This window comes from Ursus maritimus, unplaced genomic scaffold (assembly GCF_017311325.1).
Source record: "Ursus maritimus isolate PB19 unplaced genomic scaffold, ASM1731132v1 scaffold_12, whole genome shotgun sequence".
Lineage (NCBI taxonomy): Eukaryota > Metazoa > Chordata > Mammalia > Carnivora > Ursidae > Ursus > Ursus maritimus.
The window spans coordinates 52,398,788-52,424,876 of record NW_024423564.1 but is presented as its reverse complement, the minus strand read 5'-3'; the positions used below and the strand labels follow the sequence as shown (position 1 = coordinate 52,424,876).

The 26,089-nt window shown below is 41.0% G+C and overlaps 2 protein-coding genes and 1 long non-coding RNA gene across 3 annotated transcripts in view; all 3 read left to right on the top strand.

Annotated features, from left to right (window-relative positions):
• EFCAB7 (EF-hand calcium binding domain 7) overlaps positions 1-785 on the top strand; it is a 41,163-nt gene extending 40,378 nt beyond the window's left edge. The window contains exon 14 of the mRNA XM_008690787.2: positions 534-785. Coding sequence (XP_008689009.2) covers positions 534-608 — 75 coding nt within the window. The 3' untranslated portion in view covers positions 609-785. The remainder of the gene's footprint in view (positions 1-533) is intronic.
• A 53-nt stretch (positions 786-838) lies between these two features.
• On the top strand, positions 839-11,497 carry LOC103663145. Its single transcript, XR_005834151.1, has 3 exons — positions 839-1,330; positions 2,451-2,724; positions 10,793-11,497. It is a non-coding gene; the product is annotated as an uncharacterized LOC103663145 (long non-coding RNA).
• A 3,065-nt stretch (positions 11,498-14,562) lies between these two features.
• Positions 14,563-26,089, top strand: part of PGM1 (phosphoglucomutase 1) — a 61,388-nt gene continuing 49,861 nt past the window's right edge. The window contains exon 1 of the mRNA XM_040627206.1: positions 14,563-15,017. Within this exon, the coding sequence (XP_040483140.1) occupies positions 14,772-15,017 (246 nt within the window). The 5' untranslated portion in view covers positions 14,563-14,771. The remainder of the gene's footprint in view (positions 15,018-26,089) is intronic.

The following is a 26,089-nucleotide window of genomic DNA, read 5'->3' as shown; positions in this document are numbered from 1 at the left end:
AAGTTTTAGGTAACAGCCATCTAAGTCAAGAGCCAGGAACAGCTGTAGTTTCTGGTGTAGCAGAATTTAGCCAGGCGTTCAAAGGCAGGGACCCTGAAACTGGTCTAGTGAAGGGAAAAAGGAAAAAGCCTTCTACTCTTATCCTTTCTTCATTCTGTCCATGAAATCCTAAAACATTCTAGAACTGAATAAAGAGAGATTCTACAGAATTGCAATGAGGAGTTTAGAAAATGCTCTACATTTAGCAAAAAAAGGATATTTACTCCTCTTTCCACTACTCTGTTTTCCACTACTCTTACCCCACATTTATGTACACCAAATATCAGCCCCTATATTTGAGTGGAATTTATGCTGGATTTTCTGTTAGACATCAGATCATAGATTGTAGGTACCCACTAAGGACAAATGGTGTAGAATTTTATCTGCACAGGGATATTTTTTGCATAGGGTCTAGAAATGTTATCCTGTTTAAAAATTAGCCAAAAATAACAATATGTAAAAGGAAAGTAAAAGTTTTCTATTTTTATATGCAGGTTTGTCAACATATAATGCCTCTGAATGAACGACAAGAATGGATATATTATTGTGTGTATTCCCTTATATCTTAAATATTGTTTTCTACTTGAGGCTGTCAAACTAAGAATTCTTTCAGGCTTAGTCTGTTATTTGTTGATAAACTAAATGCTAATCAATTTAACTGATATACATAAACAATAATCTATTTAATTTGTATGTGTTTATATTTTATACCCATGTTATATACTTTATTATTAAAATATAATTATAAAATAGAAATAATGTTTTTAATGTGTGGCTTTCTTATTAATTTAATGGGAAATCTGGGCATATTTCAGTTACCAATAATAAATCAAAATAAACTTACAGATAAGCTTTTAAAAAATAGTATTTGATGAATTCTACAAAATCCTGTATACTTTTGGTTTAATCTTACTCATCAAAAATAAATTCAAAGAAAATGAAAATAGGCCAGCTGCAGCTAGGGCCTTGGGCTCTCACCCTGTCTTCTGTTTTGTCCCCGGAGCCCAGCAGGTCACACACTCCCATCCATGCCACTCTGGTCACAGGCATGTGGCTGTGGGAGGACCAGGGGGCCTCTTGGGTGCCTTCTCTTTGCTGCTGCTGCTGCTGCTGCTGAGGATGATGCATAGCCCCTTCAAAACCTGCCTTTCCACCAGCAGCCTCTACCTCTTGCTGCACCTCTTCAGCTTTGAGCTGATGTTTCCTCCTCCAACCCCTTCTGGGCCTGTAGGTATTCAAGCCCTGGAAGCTGTTCTACCACCATCCATACTGGTGACCATTTGGCAGGCAGGTACGATTGGAGCAACAGGTCTGGAGTTGGATGTTGAATTTACTTCTGAGGGGATTCTTGTCTTAATGCACCATAGCACAGTAGATATGAAAACTGATGGTAGTCGTGAGTGATTTGACATTTGAACAAATGAGAAAACTTTATCTGCAGCAAATCACAGATTCGGGAATGATTTCCCTGATGAGAGGATCCCTAACCTGAACCATAGTCACACAATCTTCTTAGATGTCAAGGGCCATGCAAATATAACACTGGTACTTTAAGGAAAGTGTATATGCAGTCTCTTCAACTATACAATCTGCTCTGGTATCATCTGCTCTTTCTTGCCAAAAGTGATCTATAAGATGAAACAGATCAGAATGTAATATAATGGCATTAACTCACAGAACTTGGAGCCTTAGCCATCCAGGCGATGGGAAAGCACACTATGATACATGTGTTTCAGTCCATGTTTGTGGCAATAGATGTTTTGCTGGATTAGAGCATACATAGTATCTTGTGGTACCTGTATGGAACTTCAGCTTTCCTCATGCAACAGAATGTTGTATCCCTGGACTACTCAAAGAAGTGGTTAGCTAAAGGCATTCAAGTTGTTGCTGGGGGAACATTTTCCCTTCTTTCTTTTGTTACTGAACTCAAACTTGTCTGAGCACCTGATACACAGTAAGCTAATGTCTGAGACTCCAGTTTTTAAGCAAAGAGAGCTTTATTATCAGAAGAGCAGCCCAAGAAGAAGGCAAGGAGATCATTCCCAAAGCTGCCTTGCCCTTTTGAGCCTAGGGACAGTTTATATACATTTAGGGAAGGAGGTGAATGCATGAGAGGAGGGTGAAGAGTTTCTTGAATCATGAAGTGAGAGGCCTTGAAAGAGGTGCCATTTGGGACCTGGTATGATCAGGTACATCAGATAATTTCAAGACAAATATTACCATCCAGTCCCCATTAGGTTTCTACAGTCAGTGGGTAAACAGGGAGTAGGGGCAAAAAAGGGAAAGTTAGTGATTGATCGTGTATGAAGTTAAGAGATGCATAAAACAGAAGTAGGGAACAAAATAGAATGTGGAGCTAAGTTAATAATGCAACTAATACAACTATAGTTCTGCCTCTGCTTTCAAAACAGGTCCAGGAACCAAGTATCTGGCCTCGCTTTATGGATTCATTGGCTGGTCTAATAATCAACTAGACATGGGACATTAACAGGAGAAAAAGAAATTTCATTATGGGAGCCCGACAAAGACATGAGACCCACAGGCAGTCAGCCAATTGAGGCTTATATACCATCCCGAGCAGAGGAGAGAGGATAGGATTCTGGGGCTTCAAAGGGGAAGAAGACCGTTCACAGGAAGATGAGAAGAGTGAATGTTTGGTAAACAAATGTTTGCCATGCCACACAGGTAAGTCTTTCTGATATAAAAAATTATCTCTAGTAATAGCTCTCTTCCTGGTACAGGCCATCTATCTAAATTCTTTTAGGCAGTTAAGGGAGAGCTAATAAGCTTTTCCCAAGTCAGTTGGGTCTTAATTGCCTTCAGCTCAAAACAATCCATATGTTAAAGTGGCACATTTTAGGCTAGCATATTCTGCTGCCTTTTGATACCTTTGATAAAAATATGGCTATGAGTCCCATCTTGGTTCCAGCTGTATCACTGACAGCAACATGAGATCATGCCCTGTCCTGAAATCAAGAGTCAGATGCTTAACCTACTGAGCCACCCAGGCGCCCTGTAGTGTGTATTTATTTTAAAGTCTTCTTTCTGATATTCTTCAGATTTTCTTCCCACCTCTGACATTTCTTTTCACCTACACTTCTGCAGCTTCTCCCAGTTTCCACATTATCTCTCACCTCAGGCCCTTTGGATGTGATGTTTCTTTCTGCCTATAGAAAAATAATTGTCTCTCTACTCCTCCTTCTTCCTTCAGGTCTCAGTGAATATGTCACTTTTTCTAAGAATCCTTTCCTGATTAAGCCCCTACCAAGACTACTTTGGTGGCCCTAAAAGCTCATGCTTATTCTTTATTGTAGCACTCGTCATACTGTACAGGAATTACTGTTTATTTTTACCTGAAAAGGTAAAAGGCTGAAAGCAGGGACAGTTGTGCTTCCAGTATATACCATAGAACCATAATAGATATGCAATAAATATTTGCTGGACAGTTGAATAAAGTGGGCAGAAAATTAAAATAAACTTAGCTGCGGTATGAATTTTTCCTAATTATTAGGGCTGTTTGTAAATTAAAAATAGACACATAAGAAAAAATGGCTCATTACTATTAAATTCTATTTACCGAGGTTTTGTTTTTCATGTCATTAACAGATTAAGACAACTACATTTAATAGTTTTGTTGATTTTTCATTAGATACTGTAGTAGATCTGGTTTTTTTTTTAAAAGCCAGAAGCCTTCTTTTAGATCTATTTTTGGTGTAGGTTGAATATGATACAGAAATTTAATACACCACACTAATCATATTTTGGATATAATCCAGAAAAAGAAAGAGCTGAGAAAATGTGTTACATATTAGCCTATTAAGGAATACTATTAAGTTCTAAATTAGTAAGCACTGATCATTGAGCATAAATTACAGGTGAAGGCATGGGAACAAAAAAGGAGGGGAAGGCTTGTCCAATTTTTTGAAGGGAATAAGACTCCCAGAAGATTGAAGGAATGAGAGAAGGGTAGTTTGAAGCTAAGTAGTGCTTTGGTTTTAGTTATACAGTACAATGTATTTTAAAATTTAAATAATATAAAATAAAGCACATTTTAATAACTATTAAAGGAAATGAAGCATGAGCTTTAAAATCTGGAGAAGTGCTACACTAAGGTATTAGACTATTTGATAGAACAAATTTGGACAAGTTGGAAAGACGAGTATGGGCTGGAAGAATCAGGAATGAGCTAGAACTTTAAATGAACTTGAAGGGATAAAAGGGATTTCAAAAAGGATAGAGATTTCAGGTATTTTCTCATGTCTTTCACTTTTCCTAGAATTTCCTGTATTGTCTCTGCCTATTAATATCACAAACAATAGGTCAATCACGTACTTGCTGAGTGCCAAATATGCATAGAGCACTGCTTTGTCAGAGAAGATAGATTGTGACAAATATTAACACTCTACCTTTAACACATATTTTTAAATGCCTCATCCTTCATGAAACCTTTAATCCTTTCTCCAATCCAGAAGAAACTATTCTACTTCTTGAGCTTCTATTTTAAAACTAATACTTTTTTTTTTCCTGTGAGGATTTTTTGTTTTATTTTGTCTGGTTTTGTTTTATTCAAGTAAAAATGGTATAAATGATAAGGTAGTTCATTCAACTTTCAATTCACATAAGGACTTTGCCTTGAAACACCCACTGTACTTAGGAATGCAGTAGAAGTGCTTTATGTGTTCTTTCTCTTCATCGCACAGTGTATTAATGCGATATGTAGCCAAGAGTTGAGAGTTAAAGTGAAGCTGGTATTTGTTTTTAAGTTAAGTAGTGTGTGCCAGTGAAGAATACAATCTTTACAGTGCGGTCTGTTGCCTCTATCTTGATTCATGCTAGGGTGCCTTACCCACCATTGCTTTTGCACTATCAGTAAAAAGGGAAAAAACATCTTGCATTAAAAAATAGTTTTGCTGGGGTGCCTGAGTGGTTCAGTCAATTAAGCATCTACCTTTGGTTCAGGTCATGATCCTAGGGTCCTGGGATTGAGCCCCACTTTGGGCTCCCTGCTCAGTGGGAGTCTGCTTCTCCTCCCCCCCCCCCACTTGTGCTCACTCTCTCTCTAAAATAAATATATAAAATCTTAAAAAATAATTTTGCCTTTGTAGAACCCCTAAATGGGTTTAGGCTACCAGGGTTCCATGAACCACACTTTGAGAACCACTGAAGTAGAGACTCGCTTTATGGCTTTCCTTGTAAAAGCTAGGGCCTGGACATTTATTACAGATGAGGTTCTCTGAGTCTTTGGCTGAATTGCCTTCACAGACATCATTCTCTCAATAAGAAAAATAAAGACAAATTAAGGAATCTAAGAAACTTAAATATTATCTACTGCTTCCTAATATGGGCACAGCCTAGTTAAGACAGATTACAAAACTTGTTAGAGAAACCACTGGTCGAGATACGTATAACCCTGAGACCAAGAGTTGCATGCTCTACTGACTGAGCCAGCCAGGCACCCCTGAGTAGTATATCTTAATATGGATGTACCACGATTTGTTTATTGGTTCATTTGCTAGGCCATTTCCAGTTTTTGGCAATATTAATTGAGCTGCTATAAATATAAACATTCATGCACAGATTACAGATTCTTTTGTGTGGACATAAGTTTTCATTTTTCTAGGATAGATAGGTAGAAGTGAGATTGCTAGGTCATATGGTAAGTGTGTGTTTGACTTTTTAAGAAACTACCAAAGTGCCTAAGTGTTTTCTGGAGTGGCTGTACCATTTTGCGTTTCCATCAGCAATGTATGAGAGTTTCATATTATGAAGTTAGCTGAAGATGTTTTTGTAGATGCCCTTTTATAAGTTGGGAAAGTTGCCTTCTTTTCCTAGATTACTGAGATGTTTTAAAAATCAGGAATGGGGGGCGCCTGGGTGGCACAGTGGTTAAGCGTCTGCCTTCGGCTCAGGGCGTGATCCTGGCGTTCTGGGATCGAGCCCCACATCAGGCTCTTCCGCTATGAGCCTGCTTCTTCCTCTCCCACTCCCCCTGCTTGTGTTCCCTCTCTCACTGGCTGTCTCTATCTCTGTTGAATGAATAAATAAATAAAATCTTAAAAAAAAAAACAAAAACAAAAAAAAACAAAAAAAAATCAGGAATGGATGCTGAAATGTTGAATATTTTTTTCTTTGTCCTTGTATTATTTTTCTTCTTTAGACTATTAATGTGATGGATTACACTGATGGATTTTCAAATATTGAACCAGCCATTCATTCCCAAGATAAACCCCTCTTGGTTGTGATATGCTATTTTTATAATACATATTGTGAATTCAATTGGCTAGTACATTGTTGGGCATTTTTGTGACTATGTATATGAGGAATATTGATCTCCAGTTTTCTTTTTTTTTTCCTAAGTGGGAGAGAGAGATCTTGTGTGAGAGTGGGGAGTAGGACAGAGGGAGAGAAAGAAAATCCTCAAGCAGACTCCCCACTGAGCAAGGGGCTCAATCCTAGGACCCTGAGATCATGACCTGAGCCAAAACCAAGAGCCAGCTGCTTAACTGACTGAGCCAGCCAGGTATCCCTCTCTAGTTTTCTTGATTTGTAATGTCTTTGTCTGGTTTGGGTATCAGGGCAATGCTGACCTCATAAATGAGTCAAGAATGTTTCTTCCCGGGGCACCTGGGTGGCTCAGTCGTTAAGCATCTGCCTTCAGCTCAGGGTGTGATCCCGGCGTTCTGGGATCGAGCCCCGCATCAGGCTCCTCCGCTGGAGCCTGCTTCTTCCTCTCCCACTCTCCCTGCTTGTGTTCCCTCTCTCACTGGCTGTCTCTCTGTCAAATAAATAAATAAAATCTTTTAAAAAAATTTGAATGTTTCTTCCTTTTATTTTCTAAAAGAGACTGTGTGCAATTGGTGTTATTTCTTCTTTAAATGTTCGTTTCAATTTGTCTTTGAGACCATCCGGGTGGGGAGAATTTTTGGAGGTTTGAAGTACTAATTCAATTTCTTTAACAGTTATGGGGCCATTCAGTTTATCTATTTCATCTGGTCGTGGGGGGATTGGTAGTGTGTGGGTTTTGAGGAATTGGTCCATTTAATGTAAGTTGTAAAATGTATGTGTAGAGAGTTTTATAAAGCATTGTTTATGGGGTCTGTAGTGATATTTCCTCTGTCATTCCTGATAGTAATAAGGTGTATCTTTTTTTCTTTGCCAGTTTTGTTAGAGTTTTATCAATTTTATTGATCTTTTCCGAGAACCAACTTTTAGTTTCATTGATTTTTCTTTATTTTTGTTTTCAATTTCATTGATTTCTGTTCTTAATATTTTCTTCTTGTTTGCTTTGGGCTTATTAGTTCTTTTCCTAGTTTGTTAAGGTAGAAGTTTTGATTATTGATTAGATATTTTTTAAATTCTAATACTAGCTTTAAAAATCAATACCTTTTTGTGTCTCATACTTTGTTTCTTACATGTGTCTGGACTGTTCTGTTTTTATCTCCTTGAGTACAGGATCTTATCTTAGGTGACTAATCTGAGCCTAACTAAGTATCTTGTACTATGTGTTTAGTATTTTATAGATGATTTGAATGGAGGGATGGATGGATAAAAGGAGAGCGAGGGCAATGAATATAAATTATTTCAAAGCTATCTTCAGAATTAAGAAAAATATATAACAGGAGCTACAGGAGTCAGTAATGTCAAAGTAAGGAAACAAAACAATTCACTCATTAGGAAAAATTGCTAACACCCGTCAAAGCTAGTTTTGATAGGGAGTATTCAAAACCTCAAAGTGGCAGACAGAACACTCACGGTCTGTTGGATCCAATTCTACACAGTGAATGAAACTTTCCTAGCCAATTCAATAAAACAAATTTTAACTTATTCAGATAATTTGAGCAAAATAATTTGGAAATAATTACCTCCACGATTTCTTGCTTCCTTGTTTTACTCATGCTGTACCTAATATACTTTCCTCTGTCATTTATTCACTGGTAGAGACTTAGAATATAGTCTTCTTTTTCTTATTCCGTCTCTTACTGATGACCTGACATCATACTTTAGGCTTCTAGGGAATCATGACATGAGTTTGAGCTTCCTGGCTCATACTCCTCCATAAAATTAAAGCATTTGTATTTAGTTTCCTATGGCTGCTGTAACAAATTACCACAAATCACCATTCTTAAAACATGAATTTTCCCACAGTTCTGGAAACCAGAAGTCCAAAATCAGTATACTGAGCTAACATCAAGGTGTCATTAGGGCTGTGCTCTCTTTAGAGGTTCTAGAGGAGAGTGTATTTCCTGCTTCTTCCCGCTTTTGATGGCTGCTGGCATTCCATGGTTTGTGGCTGCATCACCCCAGTCTCTGCTTCATTGGTCATACTGTCTTCTCCTCTTCTGTAATAAAAGCTATCTCTGCTTCCCTCTTAGAACACTTATAATTGCATTTAGAACTCACTTGAATAATCCAGGATAATCTCCCCATCTCAAGATCCTTAATTATACCTGCAAAGTCCTTTTCTTGCCATATGATGCACAGGTTGCAGGGGTTAGAATGTGGATCTCTCTCAGGCAGCCATTATTGAGCCTACCATAGCATCTTGATTCCTTAGTCAAGAACACTGGCGAAAGGGGGTAACAGAAGACATTCATTATCTCTTAAAAAATGTCCTTCATAATCTGTATTTTTAAAAATCTTATCTCTTTGCCATTTGAAATATTAATATTTGCATATAAAATATTCATATAAATTAATTCAGACTGATATCCTTTATAGTAGATTCCAAAAATGAATTCTAAGGGAAAAGCCCAATTTATTATATATCAATCTTTTTCACATATAGCTTCATGAATAATCATTTGACACTGAAACATGAGTTCAGAAACTATTATTATTTTGGCACAGGAACAAACTTAATTTCAGAATCAGAGACTCCAGATATCCATGAACTTTCATTCAATTAAAAGTTTTAAGCACCTGAATGACTTACGGATACAAATAGAAAAGACATTAAATGATTTCATATTGCTTCCATATGTAGAAACTAGTCATTTCAGCAAGTTACAAATAAATCAAAATTTAACATAATGAACAAAATCTGCAGCCAGGAAGAACCTGTGATTTGGGTTTAACAAATGAACTAACATGACATTTGCAGTATTGCTCAGCATTAATTTGTATGGCTTCATATGGAATCATCAATTAGTTATTTGCCAACTACAAATAACTGAAAATTCTTGTAAGGGATTATCTATAATTTACCTCTTCTCCCACAGCTCTCTTAATTGAGAGATCACCTTTCAGGCCTAGTAGAACTCTTGGGTAAGAGAGAGATTTGAGAGATGCCTGAGTGGCTCACTCGGTTCAGCGTCTCCTTTTTTTTTTTTTTTTTTTTTTTAAGATTTTATTTATTTATTTGACAGAGAGAGAGAGAGCCAGCGAGAGAGGGAACACAAGTAGGGGGAGTGGGAGAGGAAGAAGCAGGCTCCCAGCGGAGGAGCCTGATGTGGGGCTCGATCCCATAACACCGGGATCACGCCCTGAGCCGAAGGCAGACGCTTAACAGCTGAGCCACCCAGGCGCCCCCAGCGTCTGCCTTTGACTCAGGTCATGAACCTGGGGTCCTGGGATTGAGTCCCACGTTGGGCTCCTTGCTCAGCAAAAAGCCTGCTTCTAACCTCTGCCTGACACTCCCCCTGCTTGTGCTCTCTCTCTCTTTCTGATAAATAAATAAAATCTTAAAAAAAAAAAAAAAAAAAAAAAGGAGAGAGATTCGGGCCACTATTCTTGGCCTAAACTGGAGACTAACCCAATAAAGATTCCTCAGTACAGATTCTTCAGCCATCGCTTGACACCACCAGATGGGAAGCTGAGTGTATACAAATATAACATTGTGTTTTGTTTTGTTTTTAACAATATAGGTGCTCTCTAAAGCTTTGTCTACATGTTAATGAATTACTTTTCAGTCTATTTTATTTTATAATTTTTTAAATTTTCCTTTAAATATTTTATTTATATGACAGAGAGACAGAGCACAAGCAGGGGGAGCAGCAGGCAGAGGGAGAAGCATGCTCCCAAGGGGCAGGGAGCCTGAAGCAGGGCTCAATCCCAGGACCTGGGGATCATGACCTGAGCCCCAGGCAGACACTTAACTGACTGAGCCACCCAGGTGCCCAACTTTTCAGTATATTTTAATTATCAATTTCATATGAACCATGTAACAACTGCTAATGGCTAATGCCACTAGATCACCCACATCACCATCCAGTGTTTCCATTATAAATTCCATACGTCTTTTTTTTTTTTTAAAGATTTTATTTATTTATTTGACAGAGATAGAGACAGCCAGCGAGAGAGGGAACAGAAGCAGGGGGAGTGGGAGAGGAAGAAGCAGGCTCATAGCGGAGGAGCCTGATGTGGGGCTCGATCCCAGAACGCCGGGATCACGCCCTGAGCCGAAGGCAGATGCTTAACCGCTGTGCCACCCAGGTGCCCCCCATAAGTCTTTTTTCATTATAAATTGCATATGCATGCCATTTGTTGTTTATTGCATTTATCAGAGATTTATATCCTACGATAAACACATTTCTTTAAATCACTATAGTTGGAATGCAAGTGATGATTTGTAAAGGGTGAAGGTAAAGCTGTCTTCATGAATACTGTATATGGAAATGGGATTGACCAAGCATTGTACATTTATCTAGCCAGGACTTAACCTACCTCCCATTTATATATATTTGTATATCACGACAGAGAAATCATTAAAGCTTTTCACAGGATTTCCAACTGCTTTTTTTTTTTTTAAATCTAGATGAAACCTGACAAAATTCTGGACTTACAGGAAGACTCCTAAATGGCATATTAATAACTTGCTGAAGAAATAGATCGTCCTTGCCTTTGAATGGAACCTAGTAGATTTGAGTTCAGGTTTATGGAAAGCTGGAAGGCTTATGGAAGAAACATCTAAATCTTCCTCCTGTATTGATGTTCCTGAAGAAATTGTCTTTCAGAGGTAGAAAAGCCTAATTTTTTCACATGGCAGTTACTGTCCTTTAAATGTTGGAGTTTCTCAGACCTCAGTGACGGATTTCTTTCCTTTTTTTTTTTTTTTCTTCTGTACTCTGTATTCTCTTTCTAATGATCTCATTTGTTCTCAAGTTTTCAAATGCTATCTATATGCTAATGGATTATAAGTTCATATCACTCTGCCATGTCTCTTTTCTAAGCTCTAGACCTCTATAATACTTCTTTCTGTACCTCCTTGTGGATGCATGACAGAAACCTCAAACTTTGTGTGTCCAAAACAACTCATGATACTGTATCACCCTCCAACTCCACATTTCTTCTAATAGTCCCAGTCTCAAATTGCTAGGAGACACTACTCCTTTTCACTCACCCTATACATATAATCTGTCAGCAAGTGCTGCTGATTCCACTTTCTGAAAATATCTTGAGTCTATTCACTTCTGTCCATCTCCATTGACTTTGACCTAGTATAGTCTACCATTTCCCCCTATCTGGTTTCAATTCATTTTTTTCCTTTCATTCATTGACAAGGCAGCCAGAGTGATTACTTAAAAATGTTACTGTGACTGAAATATTCCTCTGTTTAAAACCCTTTTGGCATACTAAGACAGGGATAAACCTTAAAGACACTATGCTAAGTGAAATAAGCCAGACCAAAAGGACAAATATTGTATGATTCCACTTATATGAGACTAGAATAGTCAAATTCATAGAGATAGAAAGCAGAATAGTGGTTTCCAAGAGCTAAGTGAAGGAGAAATGGGGTGTTATTGTATGAGACCAAGGGCCATTCTGACTTGCTCACCTAAGACCTTTCAAAGAGCTGGTGCTTAGCAGAAGTACAACACATTTGTGAAATGAATGAATCAAAGCGTGAATGAATGCATACCATCTGAAGGATAAAGGATAACTTATCAGTGAAAAAACATAATTACCACCTAAAAGAGGTACTAAAAAGAAAACAAATAGTGGCGTTTCCCCCCATGTAGTGTAGTTTCTTCTCCCCTCCCCCCAAGTTTTTATTTAGATTCCAGATAGTTAACACAGTGCAATATTAGTTTAGGTGTAGAAATTGTTTATAGAAATAATAGATTCTCCATAGAAAGCATGAAAAATCTAGATAAAGCATAAAGGAGAATATAAAAATACCCTCTCTCATAACCCAGAGGTAATCACTGTTATATATCTTGATGATTTCCTTCTACTTAATCACTGTTATATATCTTGATAGAGTTCCTTCTAGTCCTTTGCATGTGTTTTTTTTTTTTCTTTAAAGATTTATTTTTAAATAATCTATCTCCCCAACGTGGGGCTCGAACATACAACCCCAAGATCAAGAGTTGCATGCTGTACTGACTGAGCCCAGCCTGTAGAGTATTTCTTTATATGGATATAACACAGTTATTTTATTGATTCATTTGCTAGGCCATTTCCAGTTTTTGTCAATATTAATTGAGCTGCTATAAACATTCACAAATTATATATTCTTTTGTATGAACATGTTTTCATTTTTCTAGGGTAGACAGGCAGAGGTGAGATTGCTGGGTCTTATGGTAAGTGTATGTTTGCTTTTTTAAGAAACTACCAAAGTGCCAAAGTATTTTCCGGAGTGGCTGTACCATTTTGCGTTTCCATCAGCAATGTATGAGAGTTTCAGTTTCTCTGCATCCTCCTTAGCACTTGATATTGTCAGTATTTTTTATTTTAGCCAAATTTGAACCCACCACTTTATAATAATGAATTATCAGTTACTGAGTACTTATTAGTACTATGCTAGGAACTCTATATTCAGTATCTAAAGGAATCCACACAACTGCAAGGTAGGTATTTCTAAGACTCTGTGATTCTATGCTATATTTTCATTTTGTGGAGTTAGCCAGCTTTGATTACATTCATCATTCTACCTCAGTTCTCTGGTTTATAAAATGGGGTTGATTATAGTACTTAATTCACAAGATGATCCTACTCTGTGAAGCTTTGTGCACTTCGGTGTAAATATTAGAAATCATTAACAACAGTCCAGGATTCAGTTTTCACATGTTATTTGCCCCTGAAACTCATACCGGGGTGCCTGGCTGGCTCAGTTGGCAGAGCATGTGACTCTTGATCTTGAGATTGTGAGTTCAAGCCCTATGTTGGGTGTGTAGCCTACTTTAAAAAACAAAACAAAACACGTACCTATATTTACATACCACCTATATCAACCTGAGAATCAGCAGCTATATGCATCTGTCAGCCTCTCTTCTTGATCAAGATATACTAATTAACCATTAAAGGGGCACGAACAGAATCAAATTCACAAGCTAATGATAAGTTCTAGTTTTGGAATTAGGGAAGGGGAGCTATTTTTTCAGGGCCGTTATGTTTCAGGCACCATGCCAGGTGATTTGCTTACATCAGCTGATTATGATTTAATCTGTTTGGACTGGAGCCTGTGTAGTTTCAGAAGTGTCTCAGGTGATTCTATTGTGTACCCATGATTGAGAAATACAGACAAACCCCCATTAATTCTTGCAGAAACTCTCTAAGGTAGGTTTTATGTTCATTTTATTGTAAAGAGATGGATGCCCATTGTTACTAGCTTTTTCCAGGTCACACGTCTCATAAGCAGGGGGAAAAAGCTATGGCTTTTCTACAAATGACATATTTCCTGAGCAGAGCAGGCAATCACTCTCACCAAATTGAGGGGGATGCTAAACCAAAAGGAAAGAATCAACATTCCTACTTAATAATCAAGTCTCATTCGTTGACTCTCTATCCTCCATGAACTCTTTCAGTCCTTCTTCATCTCTTCACCAAATTTCTACTACACAAATAACTGGCTTATTTTGATGATGAATAATATTATACTCAGCCTTTCCTTGTATTTGTGCCTGTATCTATCAAGGCCTCCCTGTACATTTCCTAGTTATCAAACCTGGTGACATGGCAGGCAAATCATGGTGAGAGCCCTGGTTTTGGAGCCACACCCACCTCAGTTGGCCTCCTGTGTATACTTATCTCTGTGGCCGCAATAAGCCATTTAATTTTTTGAATCTCAGTTTTGTAAGCATGAAATAGTGAAAAATAAAACTTGTACTTTAGCAAGGATTAGAAACATTATATTCAATAAAACTTAGTTATCAGTATACCTACCCTAACCATGGAAGTAAAGGGTTTCGTTCATCAGTAAACACACAGAAAGTAGTAGTAGGTCGAATTAGACCTTGACTCCTTTTTCTGATAGAAATACCCTAATATTTGGAGAATATAAAGAATAAGGAGTCATGAATCTACCTAAGGCTGGCACTTCTATCCCTCAGAACAGGTTTCCAGAAAGTTTACACTCTAGCCAAACCACAGGAAATCATTATACTCTGCAATTTTCCCACTCCCTCTCCAACCCTTGCCCTATGACAGAGTCCCTACCCCAGGTTCTGCCTTTCCATTTAGGGGAGGAGCTGCGGATTTCATTTTATAGTGGATTGGCTTACGGGGGTGGGGTGGGATGGGGAAACGAGAGAGGCTCCACCCACTGCACTAGAGGCCTGGAGGTGGGCGCTCCCTTTGCCCTACCCCCCCGGACCTGAGAAGTGGGACCAGCGGCGGAGGGAGGGCCCTGTCCCCTGTCCCTTTAAGGAGGAGGGCCGAGCGCAGGCGAGAGAGCTGGCGTTGGCGTTGCCCCTGCCCCGTCCGAGCACGCCCTCCAGAGCAGCTGCAGCCACAGCTCCGGCCGCCCCTCGGTTAGCAGAGTCCGCTCCAGCCCCAGGAAGCGAGTCGCCACCATGGTGAAGATTGTGACGGTTAAGACCCAGGCGTACCCGGACCAGAAGCCGGGCACGAGCGGGCTGCGGAAGCGGGTGAAGGTGTTTCAGAGCAGCACCAACTACGCGGAGAATTTCATCCAGAGTATCATCTCCACCGTGGAGCCGGCGCAGCGGCAGGAGGCCACCCTGGTGGTGGGCGGGGACGGCAGGTTCTACATGAAGGAGGCCATCCAGCTCATCGTCCGCATCGCCGCCGCCAACGGGGTAAGCGACGCGCCGACTACTCCGTGGCGTGCGCCCGATGCGGGGCCGTGCGCTACGTGCGGCCGGTGTCGCCGCCCGCCCCCTGCCGGGTCCGGCCCGGCTACTTCCGCACGCGGCCGCCCCAGTCTCCACCCCCGCCCCTCTGGGCTCGCTGTTCCCAGCCCGGAGGCCCCGCGGAGGTCGCTGTGTGCTGGAAGGTGGCCACGGGGGCTCTGCCGAGCTGCTCGGTCGACTCCCCGGGGGCGGGCGAGCGGGACTTGACCTTGGGAGGGCGGACCCTCCGCCTCCTGCCCCGCCCTTCTGTCTCCTCCTCCCTTCCCCTCCCCTCCTCCTGCTGAGGCCTTTGACATTTACATTAACCTTTCCGGTGATTGAAGATACGGTTTCAGCGCAGAGTTCAGTCACCTTAACCAGGAAAGGTTAGACCGCCTCTGCCTTGCTTAGAACCCCTCGCAACCCGTCCGGTTCCCTGCTATTCTCGTCTGGGACTGGCGCTTCTCACTGGCACGGAGCCCGACGCCGTGGGGCAGGGGTGGCGGGAGCGCCCGCCCAGCTGGTGCGTGAGGCCCTTGGGGCTGAGAAGGAGGTTGCAGAGTCTCGCTCCCCACACCCTAGTTTGCGCTGGGACAGAGCTCCTGCCCTTGCACGGCCTGGTTGCTGGGGCGCAGGCTTTTGAAACGGCTAGTCTTTGCCCGGTGGTGCTTCTAGATCTGTTCCATCGAGGAGTTGGAGCTGAATTTTCATTAGAACAGAAACTGCGTACCCAAGGGCACTCTTATGCAAGCCCTCGAGGCTGGCCAGGAAATTAATGCAACACCTTGGCTCGTCCCCCTCCCCACTTTCCTCACCAGCCAAGGACCGTTAACTGACTTTATGGGCAGGTCCATTCGGATAGGCGAAACTCTGAAATAGATTTTTAAGTAAAACCTGTTAGATGAAAAGGTGAATTTATAAAATAGGTAAGTTGGGGCCAATTATTCACTTTCAGAAAACGTTTTCTAATGAATTTTTCTTTCTGTATTTAAAATAAGCTTTGACTTCTACCCAACTCTTCTGGAACTCATTCCCTTTAGTAATATTTTTATTCATTTTAGTAGTACTTTATTTATCTTTAATATTTAAGTGTCATTTTGTCAAGCACTATGAAAAGCATTAAACACGCCGTATCTCATTTATGCTGTGGCCTTAAGAGGCCGATGCTATTATGGGCATCTTCAAGTTGCCAGTGAGAAAACTGAAGCCCAGGCAGGTTAAAGAGGAACTGCAGTTGTAGTACCCAGAATCCAACATTGACCTGCCAGTTCCAACTTCTGGGAATAAAGGGACCCTTGAATCTATAAAGATCTATTTTCCAGTCATCTGTAAATTCTAACCTGGGCCTGAGCTTCATCTCCCTCCCTGGGTCAAACATTTATAAGCATCAGGGAGAGAAGTTCCTCTAGATAGAATATGCTCTTGAGTTTTCAGACAACCACAAATTCCCTTGAAAGAAGAGCGAACAATAGTTGTATCCCAGTAGATCCTTTCAATTCCTTATCACCTATGTGGAATGTACATTTCATTCATTCATTGAACAAAGATTGAACCTATACCACGTGCAGAGAAATGTGTGGAATAAAGAGACAATTCAGACACAAGACTCGTCTCGTCCTTAAGGAGCTTGCTGACAGCATAATAGGAATTTTAGGTGTCCAAATGGAAAGTTGTCCATTTGGGAGTAATGTGGGATGGAAAGGAAAAAATTAGGCTAGGACTAAAAAAAATAATATTCTTAAAACCTCATCCCCTTTTAGCTACTGCCCTGTTGCTTTTCCCCATTTTGGCCAGTGGCCACCACTGATTTTTTTACCCATTCACTTACCACCTCGCTGCAATCTGGCTTCTGCTTCCTCCACCACTCCACCAAAATTGCTCTTGCCAAGGTTAGTAATGACTTTCTGGTTGCTAAATCCATTGAATACTTTTTAAGGCCTTATTTGCCTTTTGTTGCCTTTGGCACTACAGGTTTTGCATTTTTAAATCCTCCTTCCCTTGCCTTGATCACTGTCCTGATTCTCACACTTTTTGAGAGTTCCTTCCTGGTCTGCTTGCCCTATGCACACCCTAGCTTTTCCTAGGTTTCTGTCCTCAGCTTTCTGCTCTTCGATTTTGTTCCCTCTGTCTCTGTCTGTCTCTGTCTCCTCACCAGGGATTTAAGTACGCTACTCCACACTTCTGATGTGAATCAATTCAGTTAGCATGTTCCAAAAACTTTCCCCAGAAACCTTACTCTGCCACTTTCATTCCCTTATGAAGTACTCCTTTCTCATAGATACTTTATGGGCTTTCATTCCCTTATGAAGTACTTTCTCATAGATACCTCTGGAATAGTTTAATAAAATCCCAGTGAAATTATCTTTACATGTGACACTACCCCTAGAAAGTAAACTTCTTCAATACAAAGTCTGGTTTTATCTGTATTTGTAGTACCTAGAACAGTGTAGCTTTCAGTGAGTTCTTGTTTAATTGCCCTGAATTGTGAAGGATGAAGAATACACTTTAAGTTAAGCAAATTCCAGGACACCTGGGTGGCTCAGTCAGTTAAGTGTCTCCCTTTGGTTGGGTCATGATCCCAGGGTCCTGGGATCGAGTCCCGAGTCCCCTGTTCAGTGGGGAGCCTGCTTCTCCCTCTGTTGTTCCCTCTGCTTGTGCTCTCTCTCTCTCTGACAAATAAATAAAATCTTCAAAAAAGAAATAAGCAAATTCCAGCACTTAAAGCCAGTGTATAGTTGGTGATCAATGCATTTGTTCTCTTCAGACATTAATTATGTTGTGCTAAGTACTTGGGATACAAAATATTCCTGCCCTCAACAAAAATAAGTGTAGAAGGGGAGGTAGACAAGAGTAAACAGAGAAACACAGTGTGTTAGGTGTTACTGTTTGAGGTATGAAGGGGGGAGAGTATGGAGGGCTGTAGAGGTATCCCCTGCTTTTTGAAAGTTTGTCTTATGCCACTTCACTTTTATGAAAGACCTACGTTAAGTGCCTGTTTTTGCAAATGGTAAACTAAAAGAAATCTGAAAAGGACTTTTGTTCTTATGAAAAAAGGGGAAAAGTGAAAGTGGAGGTGGGCATTTGGTGTGCAGGGAGCTTTTAGAGATGCAGCAAGGACCCACCCCCAGCAGCAAGAGCGGCCCCACCAAGGGCCTTCCCAGAACTACATTCAGCATCTCAGCATCAAGCTGCCAGAGCTTTAAACTGTGCCTGTGAGCTTCTGGGCTTTATCTTGACTTATTCTGTGCGCCCATTAGCAAGATGTTTCCTAAGGTATCAGAAAACCTTACGAGGTTTATTTTTGGGGTCTGAGAACACTAAAAGTGATAGCTGAATTGAGGCGAGTTGGAATTGCTAAGGTGGATTTGTCGAGGGGAAGAATTCTAGGCAGGAAAGAATAAAAATATAGGAGTTGGAGACTGTTGGGCAAGTTAGCTGATTTCTCATCCTCCCCCCCCCCCGCCTTGTCTGTAAAGGTTGGAAATGATGAGACATACCCAGAGAGGTTCTTGTGAGGATTAAATGAAACAACATGTTTAATAGTACCTGCAGTTTCTTCGCACGTGGAAGCTGATTGAATGACACTTGTGGGGGAACCTCATGATGGGCTTGGGGCAGGACTTTTGTGTTATCAGTGCTCTGTCCATAAGGGGACACTAAGTTAATCAGGCCCAACCTGATGCAGATATTAACACTTCTTCCCCTACGATATCTTCACAGATATCAGCACTGTCCCCCACCTCTACCCTCCGTGGCCCCAGCCAATATAGAGGGATTCCATGTTACTCAGAAGCCAATTGGGTTCAAGTGCCAAAAACGTAGCTCAGATTAGCACAGTGAGGAAGGAATTTATGGGCTTGGTTACTGAGAAGTCTAAGACATACCAGTGTAGACAACTTAGTTCAAACCATTCCTGGTCTCTAAAAATCGCTCTTGGGCCCAATGATCTGCAAATGACCAGTCTTAGGAGTTGGGAAGAGTTTGAACTCACAAGTAAATGAATGTTCATATATTTGAAGGATAGTTCTTCATTATCTTCAGCAAAATAAAATAGTTTGTGGTAACTTGTGAGTAAACAAGTTTTCTTTCATCAATTCACAGGGGTTCTTGTGCCCTGGATTCCTTTGTTTCATTTACGGACCCCCATCTCAGAATAATTTTATTTTAAAATAAATAAAATATAAAGGATTACAAAAGAAATAAAAATTGTATTGGAAATAAAATTATCAAAATATTAACCAAATTTGTGATACAGCAAGATATATAAACTTCTTTATTGACACATTAACAAAATTTAGTGGAAGGTCTAATACTATCTTACTTTAGAGTAGTGATAAGAATAAATGGTATTTTGATATATTTGTAATCTTAATATTTTGAGATAACTATAATATGATATGAAAATATCTGCAGTTTTTAAAATATTTATTTATTTATTTTAGGGAGAGAGCACGAGTGGGGGGGAGGGGGCAAGGGGAGAGTGTAGAGAGAGAATCTCAAGGAGACCCCCTGCTGAGCCTGACAGGAGGCTGGATCCCATGACCCTGAAATCTTGACCTGAGCTGAAATCAAGAGTCGGTCGCTTAAGGGACTAAGCCACCCAAGGTGCCCCTGAAAATATCTGTGATTTCTATTGATGACAAAGTCCCAGGTGGTATTAGTAATGGTAATAATAATAATTCTGTGGTTTATTACCTAGCTTCATAATTCAAGGGAATGCTGAATTTCATTTAGAGGTTAGTTAAAATATTTTGTTTGTTTTGCCGTTCAAACTCACAGACCCCACTGAATTCTACCCAGGGACCTCTTGGGGGGTGGGATCTAAGGATCCTGAGTTAAGAACCTCTATATTAAACAAACGATCCCCTTTTAATGTCAGGTACTGCTTTCACCAAAATGGGCATCAAATACATGACACAGAGATTGAGGGTCTCAGGTTCTCAGATCAAACCACTGGGGCTTTGAGAACTTAGTCGTAAGTGGAGGAACTCCACTATCTCCCATTTGGGATGGATCACTCTTTCCTGAACTTTCATGAGGGCAGCTGCAAACACAGGTGAAGGGACATGTTTCTAGAGAAGGGAATGAAAGCATACTGGGCAGGACGGGGAATGTTTTGGGACTCGGAGGTAACTGGTGTTAGGTAGAGGCACCTTGCTACCCTTACTTCCAACCTGATATCCTTAGGGCAAGGATGACTTGGCAGAGAATCATCTTTGGGTCACTTTTTTTTTTTTTTTTTAGATTTTTAAAAAAATTTATTTATTCGACAGAGATAGAGACAGCCAGCGAGAGAGGGAACACAAGCAGGGGGAGTGGGAGAGGAAGAAGCAGGCTCATAGCGGAGGAGCCTGATGTGGGGCTTGATCCCATAATGCCGGGATCAAGCCCTGAGCCGAAGGCAGATGCTTAACTGCTGTGCCACCCAGGTGCCCCTGGGTCACTTTTTAATATGGTATAATTCCCATTAAAAAAAAAGTCCTTTAATTATGATGGGCTTATGAATGATTGTTCTCCCCATTTACACTTTCTGAGTTTGAACTGGTATTAAATACTGGGATAAATAAGATACTGTCCTTTTCCATCCTGCCAGTCTTTGGTGGAATAAAGATAGAAGAAATACATACATGTGCAAAGAACAGAATTAGAAAAAGTGCTGAGTGTGGATAAGGGAGAGAATGTTTCTGGATTTGGGGAAAGAAGTGGTGGAACTTGAATTGTGCCTTAAAGAATGGAGAGTATGTGAACAGAAAAGAAGAGGCCACTTTATTGGAGGGGGCATGTAGCAGAAAGAGGTTAGGTGGAGGAATGGACAGGATGGATTTTTAGAGCTGAGCACTTAGCCACTAAACAGCCTTTGTCATGTAAAATATCTTAGCCGAATTTGAATTTGGGAGCCTCTCTCTCTTGGCTTCACTGATCTGAATCTGACTCTTCTCCAATGGCTCTGTGCAGCACTGCACATTCCTATGGCTACTCAGAGTTGCATGTTATGAGAAGGGTAGCAATCATAATTCAGCACATGCAATATGCAGCATTGTGCCTTGAGGCTTTCTCCTCGGCTCCTATCTGGAATCTCTGTTAACAGAGTTCCCTGTCAAGGCCCAACGTCCCATCCTAGCTCAGGTTTGGAGGCTCTAGAAGATGACATTTTAAACTGTCTCCCCAAGTGAATTTGATGTATACCATGTAGCCGGTATTTTAAGTCAAAAATTTACTCAATTACATAGGTTCAAGGTGTTAAGATGTTGTCACAGAAACTCAAAACAGCAGTGGATTAAACAAAATAGAAGTTTTTCTTTCTCTAGGGAGATTGGGTGTCGCAGGCCAGGACTAGTATGGTAGATATGTGGGACCAACCTCTTTCAATCTTGTGACTCGGCTCTCTTGAAGGTGTTGCCTTTGCCCATATGGCTGTGGGGCTCCCCCCCTCCCCATAACTACAACTGCATTGCAGCCAGTGGGCACTTGAAAAAGATGGAGCAAAGCGTTTTCTTTCCTTTAAACAGTCTGGAAATTGCACACCTCACTTCTACTCACAATCCACGGATTAGATTTTCCATACAGGCCACATTTACCTGCAAGAAGGGCAAAAAAAAAAATGTAGACTTTATATTGGGAGGCATGTGGCCAGCTAAAAATGAGTGGTTCTGTTCCCTTAGGAAAGGGAGTTGCAAGTAGAAATCTCTGCTGTGGGCCATCTCTTTGGGTGTGCAGATAACCATGCCCACTCTTCTTCCCACCCATGAAACTCATCACTCTTCCCCCGGGACAGCAGCTCAGATTTCTTCCAGTAAATATATATGCTTACATAGGGAGTGTGCACTTCTTGCCCTGAGCATGGAGCAGGTCCGCTGGGAGCCCTGGTTCTGCCCTCCGGGAGGGACTCTCTCATTCTCTGCCTTCGGTGCTCACTTAGCCATGGACACTTGGGAGTAGGTTCTGAGACTTTTTGGGATCTGCACAGCTTTTGCATCCTGCTTTCTGCTGATGAAATTTGGGGGATATATGAAGGCAGGGGTTGCTTTTGCAGACCAAGTTTTTGGTTTGTTTCACTATGTAATTACTTCGAAAGCTTATTAGGCTTCTTCTGGCCTATTCTAATCAGTTCCATGTACTGATAACCCTGTTGAAAATTCTCACATAGATAGGGTTTTAATCCTGAAAACCTTATTTTTTAAAGATTTTATTTATTTTTAGAGAGAGAGAGAGAGAGCACGAGCGCAGGGGGCGGGGCAGAGGCTAAGGGAGAGAAAAAGTCCCAAGCAGACTCTCTGCTGAGTGGGGAGCCTGATGCGGGGCTCTATCTCATGACCTTGTGATCATGACCTGAGCCAAAATCAAGAGTTAGATGCTAAACCGACAGATCCCTCCAGGCGCCCCAAGCCTGAAAACTTTAGCTTTTATTTTCTGGCCTCTGTGCTCTGCCCCTCCTCTGATGTTTCTATCACTGATGGCTGCCTTGAGATAGGAAAAGCTAGTCTGAGTAAGAAGGCAGCATCCTTAATCAGATCTTTGTTGGTGGGTGAGTTTTCATTGTTTAGCAAAGAATCCTGGGAAAGAGTTGAGGCCACAGCCCTTTCTTCTACACCTGCTGCTTCATGGAGAGCTGCCTTAGCTTGGTTACATAAAGAGTGGTCATCTTAACTCTACAAGGCCACAAATTACTGGACTTGGGCAACACAGTTTATAGGCCATAGTCAAAGATATTTCCCTTCGTGGAGCTTTACCTTCATTTTTGCCTGTGGACTGGCAAGTCCTTGCCTGAGCTCCTCTCTATTGTGGCAGGAAGCAGCCAACAACTGCTCCTATTTTGAATTTCTCCTATTTGCCTAGGTTTGGTTGACCAGTGGTCTGCCTTCCAGGGTAGCAGTGGTAACAGTTTTGCCATGGCATAAAAGGTATGCTGATGCTGCATATTTTAGATTCTGTTCTGGTACAGAAGATGAGATTTTATCATTAGTTAACATATAGGTTTGGCTGTGAAAACAAAGTCCCCAAATAAGTTACTTAAACAAAATAAAAGTTCATAGTAATAGAACACTTTCTGTAATAGAACTCTTTCTGGGTATGGGCAGTCCTGGGCTGGTGTGGTGGCTCTGTTATATAAGGGGTTCTGTATTTCTTTTCTTTTGTTGCTCAACCTTCCCTAGTGAGTTGCCCTTATCTGCATGCTGCAAGATGGCTGCCTACCACCATATGGTCATTGCAGGCAATAGGAAGGGGAGGAAGTGGAATAAAGGCACAACTTTCTCAGAAACTGTACATCATTAATTTTACTCACGTCTTCTGTGCCAAAACTTAGTCTAAGGCCTCCTATAGCAGCAAGGGAGACTGGGGTATATCCATGTTATTCTGGGTGCTATGCGTCAGGCTAAACATTGGAGCTGTGAAGCTAAAGGAAAGGAATAACTGATGTTGGGGGACACTCGGCAGTCCTCACTATCCTAAACATGCTTTTCCAAATTTGGTGAAAACCATGAAGTTATTTGCAAGTGATAGAGTTGCTGAAGAAGACAGAAACAATTTTATATAGGGAACTAGATTTTTGCAAGAGAACCTATCATTTATTCCAACCGCCATCTTAGAAAGGAACTAAGGCACAAACATTTCTATTGTGGAGGGCTTTTTAAATAAACTACTTTATTGAGATATGATTCACGTATCACAATTCACCCATTTAATGTGTACAATTCAATAATTTTTAATGTGTTTACAGAGTTGTGCAACCATCACCACAATCTAATTTAAGAATATTTCCATGACCCGAAGTGAAGCCCCGTGTATTAGCAGTCAGTCCCTCTTGTTTCCTTATGCTTTTGGCCCTAAGCACCCACAGTCGACCTTAGGTCTCTATAAATTTGTGCGGGTGGATTTTACATGGTCCAGTTTCTGTTGCTAGGCAGAAGAAGTTAAATTTAGCAAGGGAAGCCCCAGGAGCAAGAGAAGCAAAGTCAAAGTGTTTGTGTCAAGAGCAGTGGAATTAGTGTCCCATGCTTCTACGTGTACTGTCCTGAGCACTGGAGACAGAGATGAAGATGTCCCCTTTCTCGAGGAGCCTTTGGTTGGATGGGGGAGGACTGACACAAAAAATGAGAATCACCGCTAGGTTTTTCTCAGCAGACTGCCTGTCCAAAGCAGACCAGGCTGTCAAAAAAAAGGAGGAGAAATTTCTCCAGGAGAATAGCTTCTTCATTTTCATGAGTGTAAGCAATCAGATTTCTTTTTTTACAAACATATTTGAACTTATATATCCAAATTAGTATTGTACCCTGCCAAATCACCACTCTGGGAACCGTACACTTATTCCAGTGATGCGTCTCGTGCTCAAAGCATTTTGAAACTTCTCTATGGGAATTATTTTTCAGCCAGTCGGTTTATGGGTCACCTAGGAAAACCAGTCACATTATTTTATAGTCATGCCTCATTTTTCACCTAAAACGATGTAACAAGATTTGATCACCCACTTTATTCATTAGACATGGCTCCAACCAATTTTTGTCTCTTTCCAAAGTTCAAATCTATTCTCAGAGGATGAAATTTGTTATGACTGAAGACTTTCAAAGGAAGTGCCAAAGACTGTTAAGACAGTTGCTGAGAAAGAGTTCCAGAAATGTTAGTGCATTGTGAGCACTGTTTGAATAAATGTGTTGCTTCCCAAGATGATTGTTTTGAAGGAGATAGCATTAATTTAAATGAAAATACTCCAGCATAAGTGTTTAAAATGAGTTACCGTATTTTGTTCAAGAACACTGCCCTAGAGAGAGTCTGAAAAGGCAGTTCATGTTGCGGGAGATTCTGGCATTCTGCTTTCCTCCTGCAGACGCCCATGGTGACCTGGGGATATGGTTCTCTTCCACTCTCGTAGACATCTAAACATGCTTTGGCTAGGCATTTAGAAATTGTGCACCATGAGAAGGCTTGTTAAGACACAAGTAGACAAAATGGCCCTGACCTAGGATGAGAGTCCTGTCAGCTCTGCGCCACAGAAACCAGAAACCTAGATGTTAAACTTGTGCCCACCTGACTCCAAGAGCTCGTTCATGGTTGCACAGAGGCCAGAAAATGGAGCTAGGATGGCCTAACTGGGTGGGGCTGGAGAAAGATCTTTTGCTTTAGTCATAAAACTATTATGTTACACTGCCTCATGGGGACTTTGAGAAATGCATTCTGTGGAGCAGAATGAAATGAAGTCTGTTTAAAAATGAAGCAAAAGGGAAATAAGTGTAGGAAACTCAAATGGAATTGGGAGTAAGGTTGGCACCTGTTCCAAAAGCCAGACTGCCTCTCTGAGCTGGGCCACGCAGTTGGCACCAAGCCCTATGTAGTCAAATCCACAAGAAAATCATGATCACACGGTTCGCCATAGCCAGTTCCCCCATGTGTAGGTTTGGTATAAAAAGAGTAATAATAATATCTGCCTTGAAACGTTAACATGCGGATGAAGCAAAATTTGTGAAGCCTTTATTACATAGTACCTGACATTGTCTTTAGTAAACAGAAAATTTGGGTGATTCTAATGATTATTATGGTTCTTCCAAACGCCGAGGCCATTGGAGGGCAGAGGGGAGGTCTTGTGTGTCTGCCACCATACCCACCACACAGATGTCTTATTCCGTCTCTTGCCGTACATTATCCCTTGAATTCGATCTGTGAGGCAGAGGTTCACAGTTGCTGTGACTCTCCGTCACAGGCTCATTGATTTGAGGCCTTTACCTTATAGGAGTTCTGAGGCAGCAGTGGGTCCTTGAAGATGGATATTTTAGGGGTGGATCTGTGGAATGGTCACCTGGCCCAAGCTAATGTCATGCTACTGATCGGAGGCTGCAAGGAATGTGTGCTGGCGTTGCTCTAAGGCTCCTGGACTGCCTGGATTTACTCATTCACCAAGCGCTGTTGAGCACTGTGCATGTGCAGGCCCTGTGTGAGACGGCTGGGAGTGTGGAGCTGAGTAAGACGAAGTCTTTGTTCTCAGGATGCTCATGCTAGTCGAGGAGCATGCATAGGTACTTGACAGAAATATGGTGCAAATGCTAGTG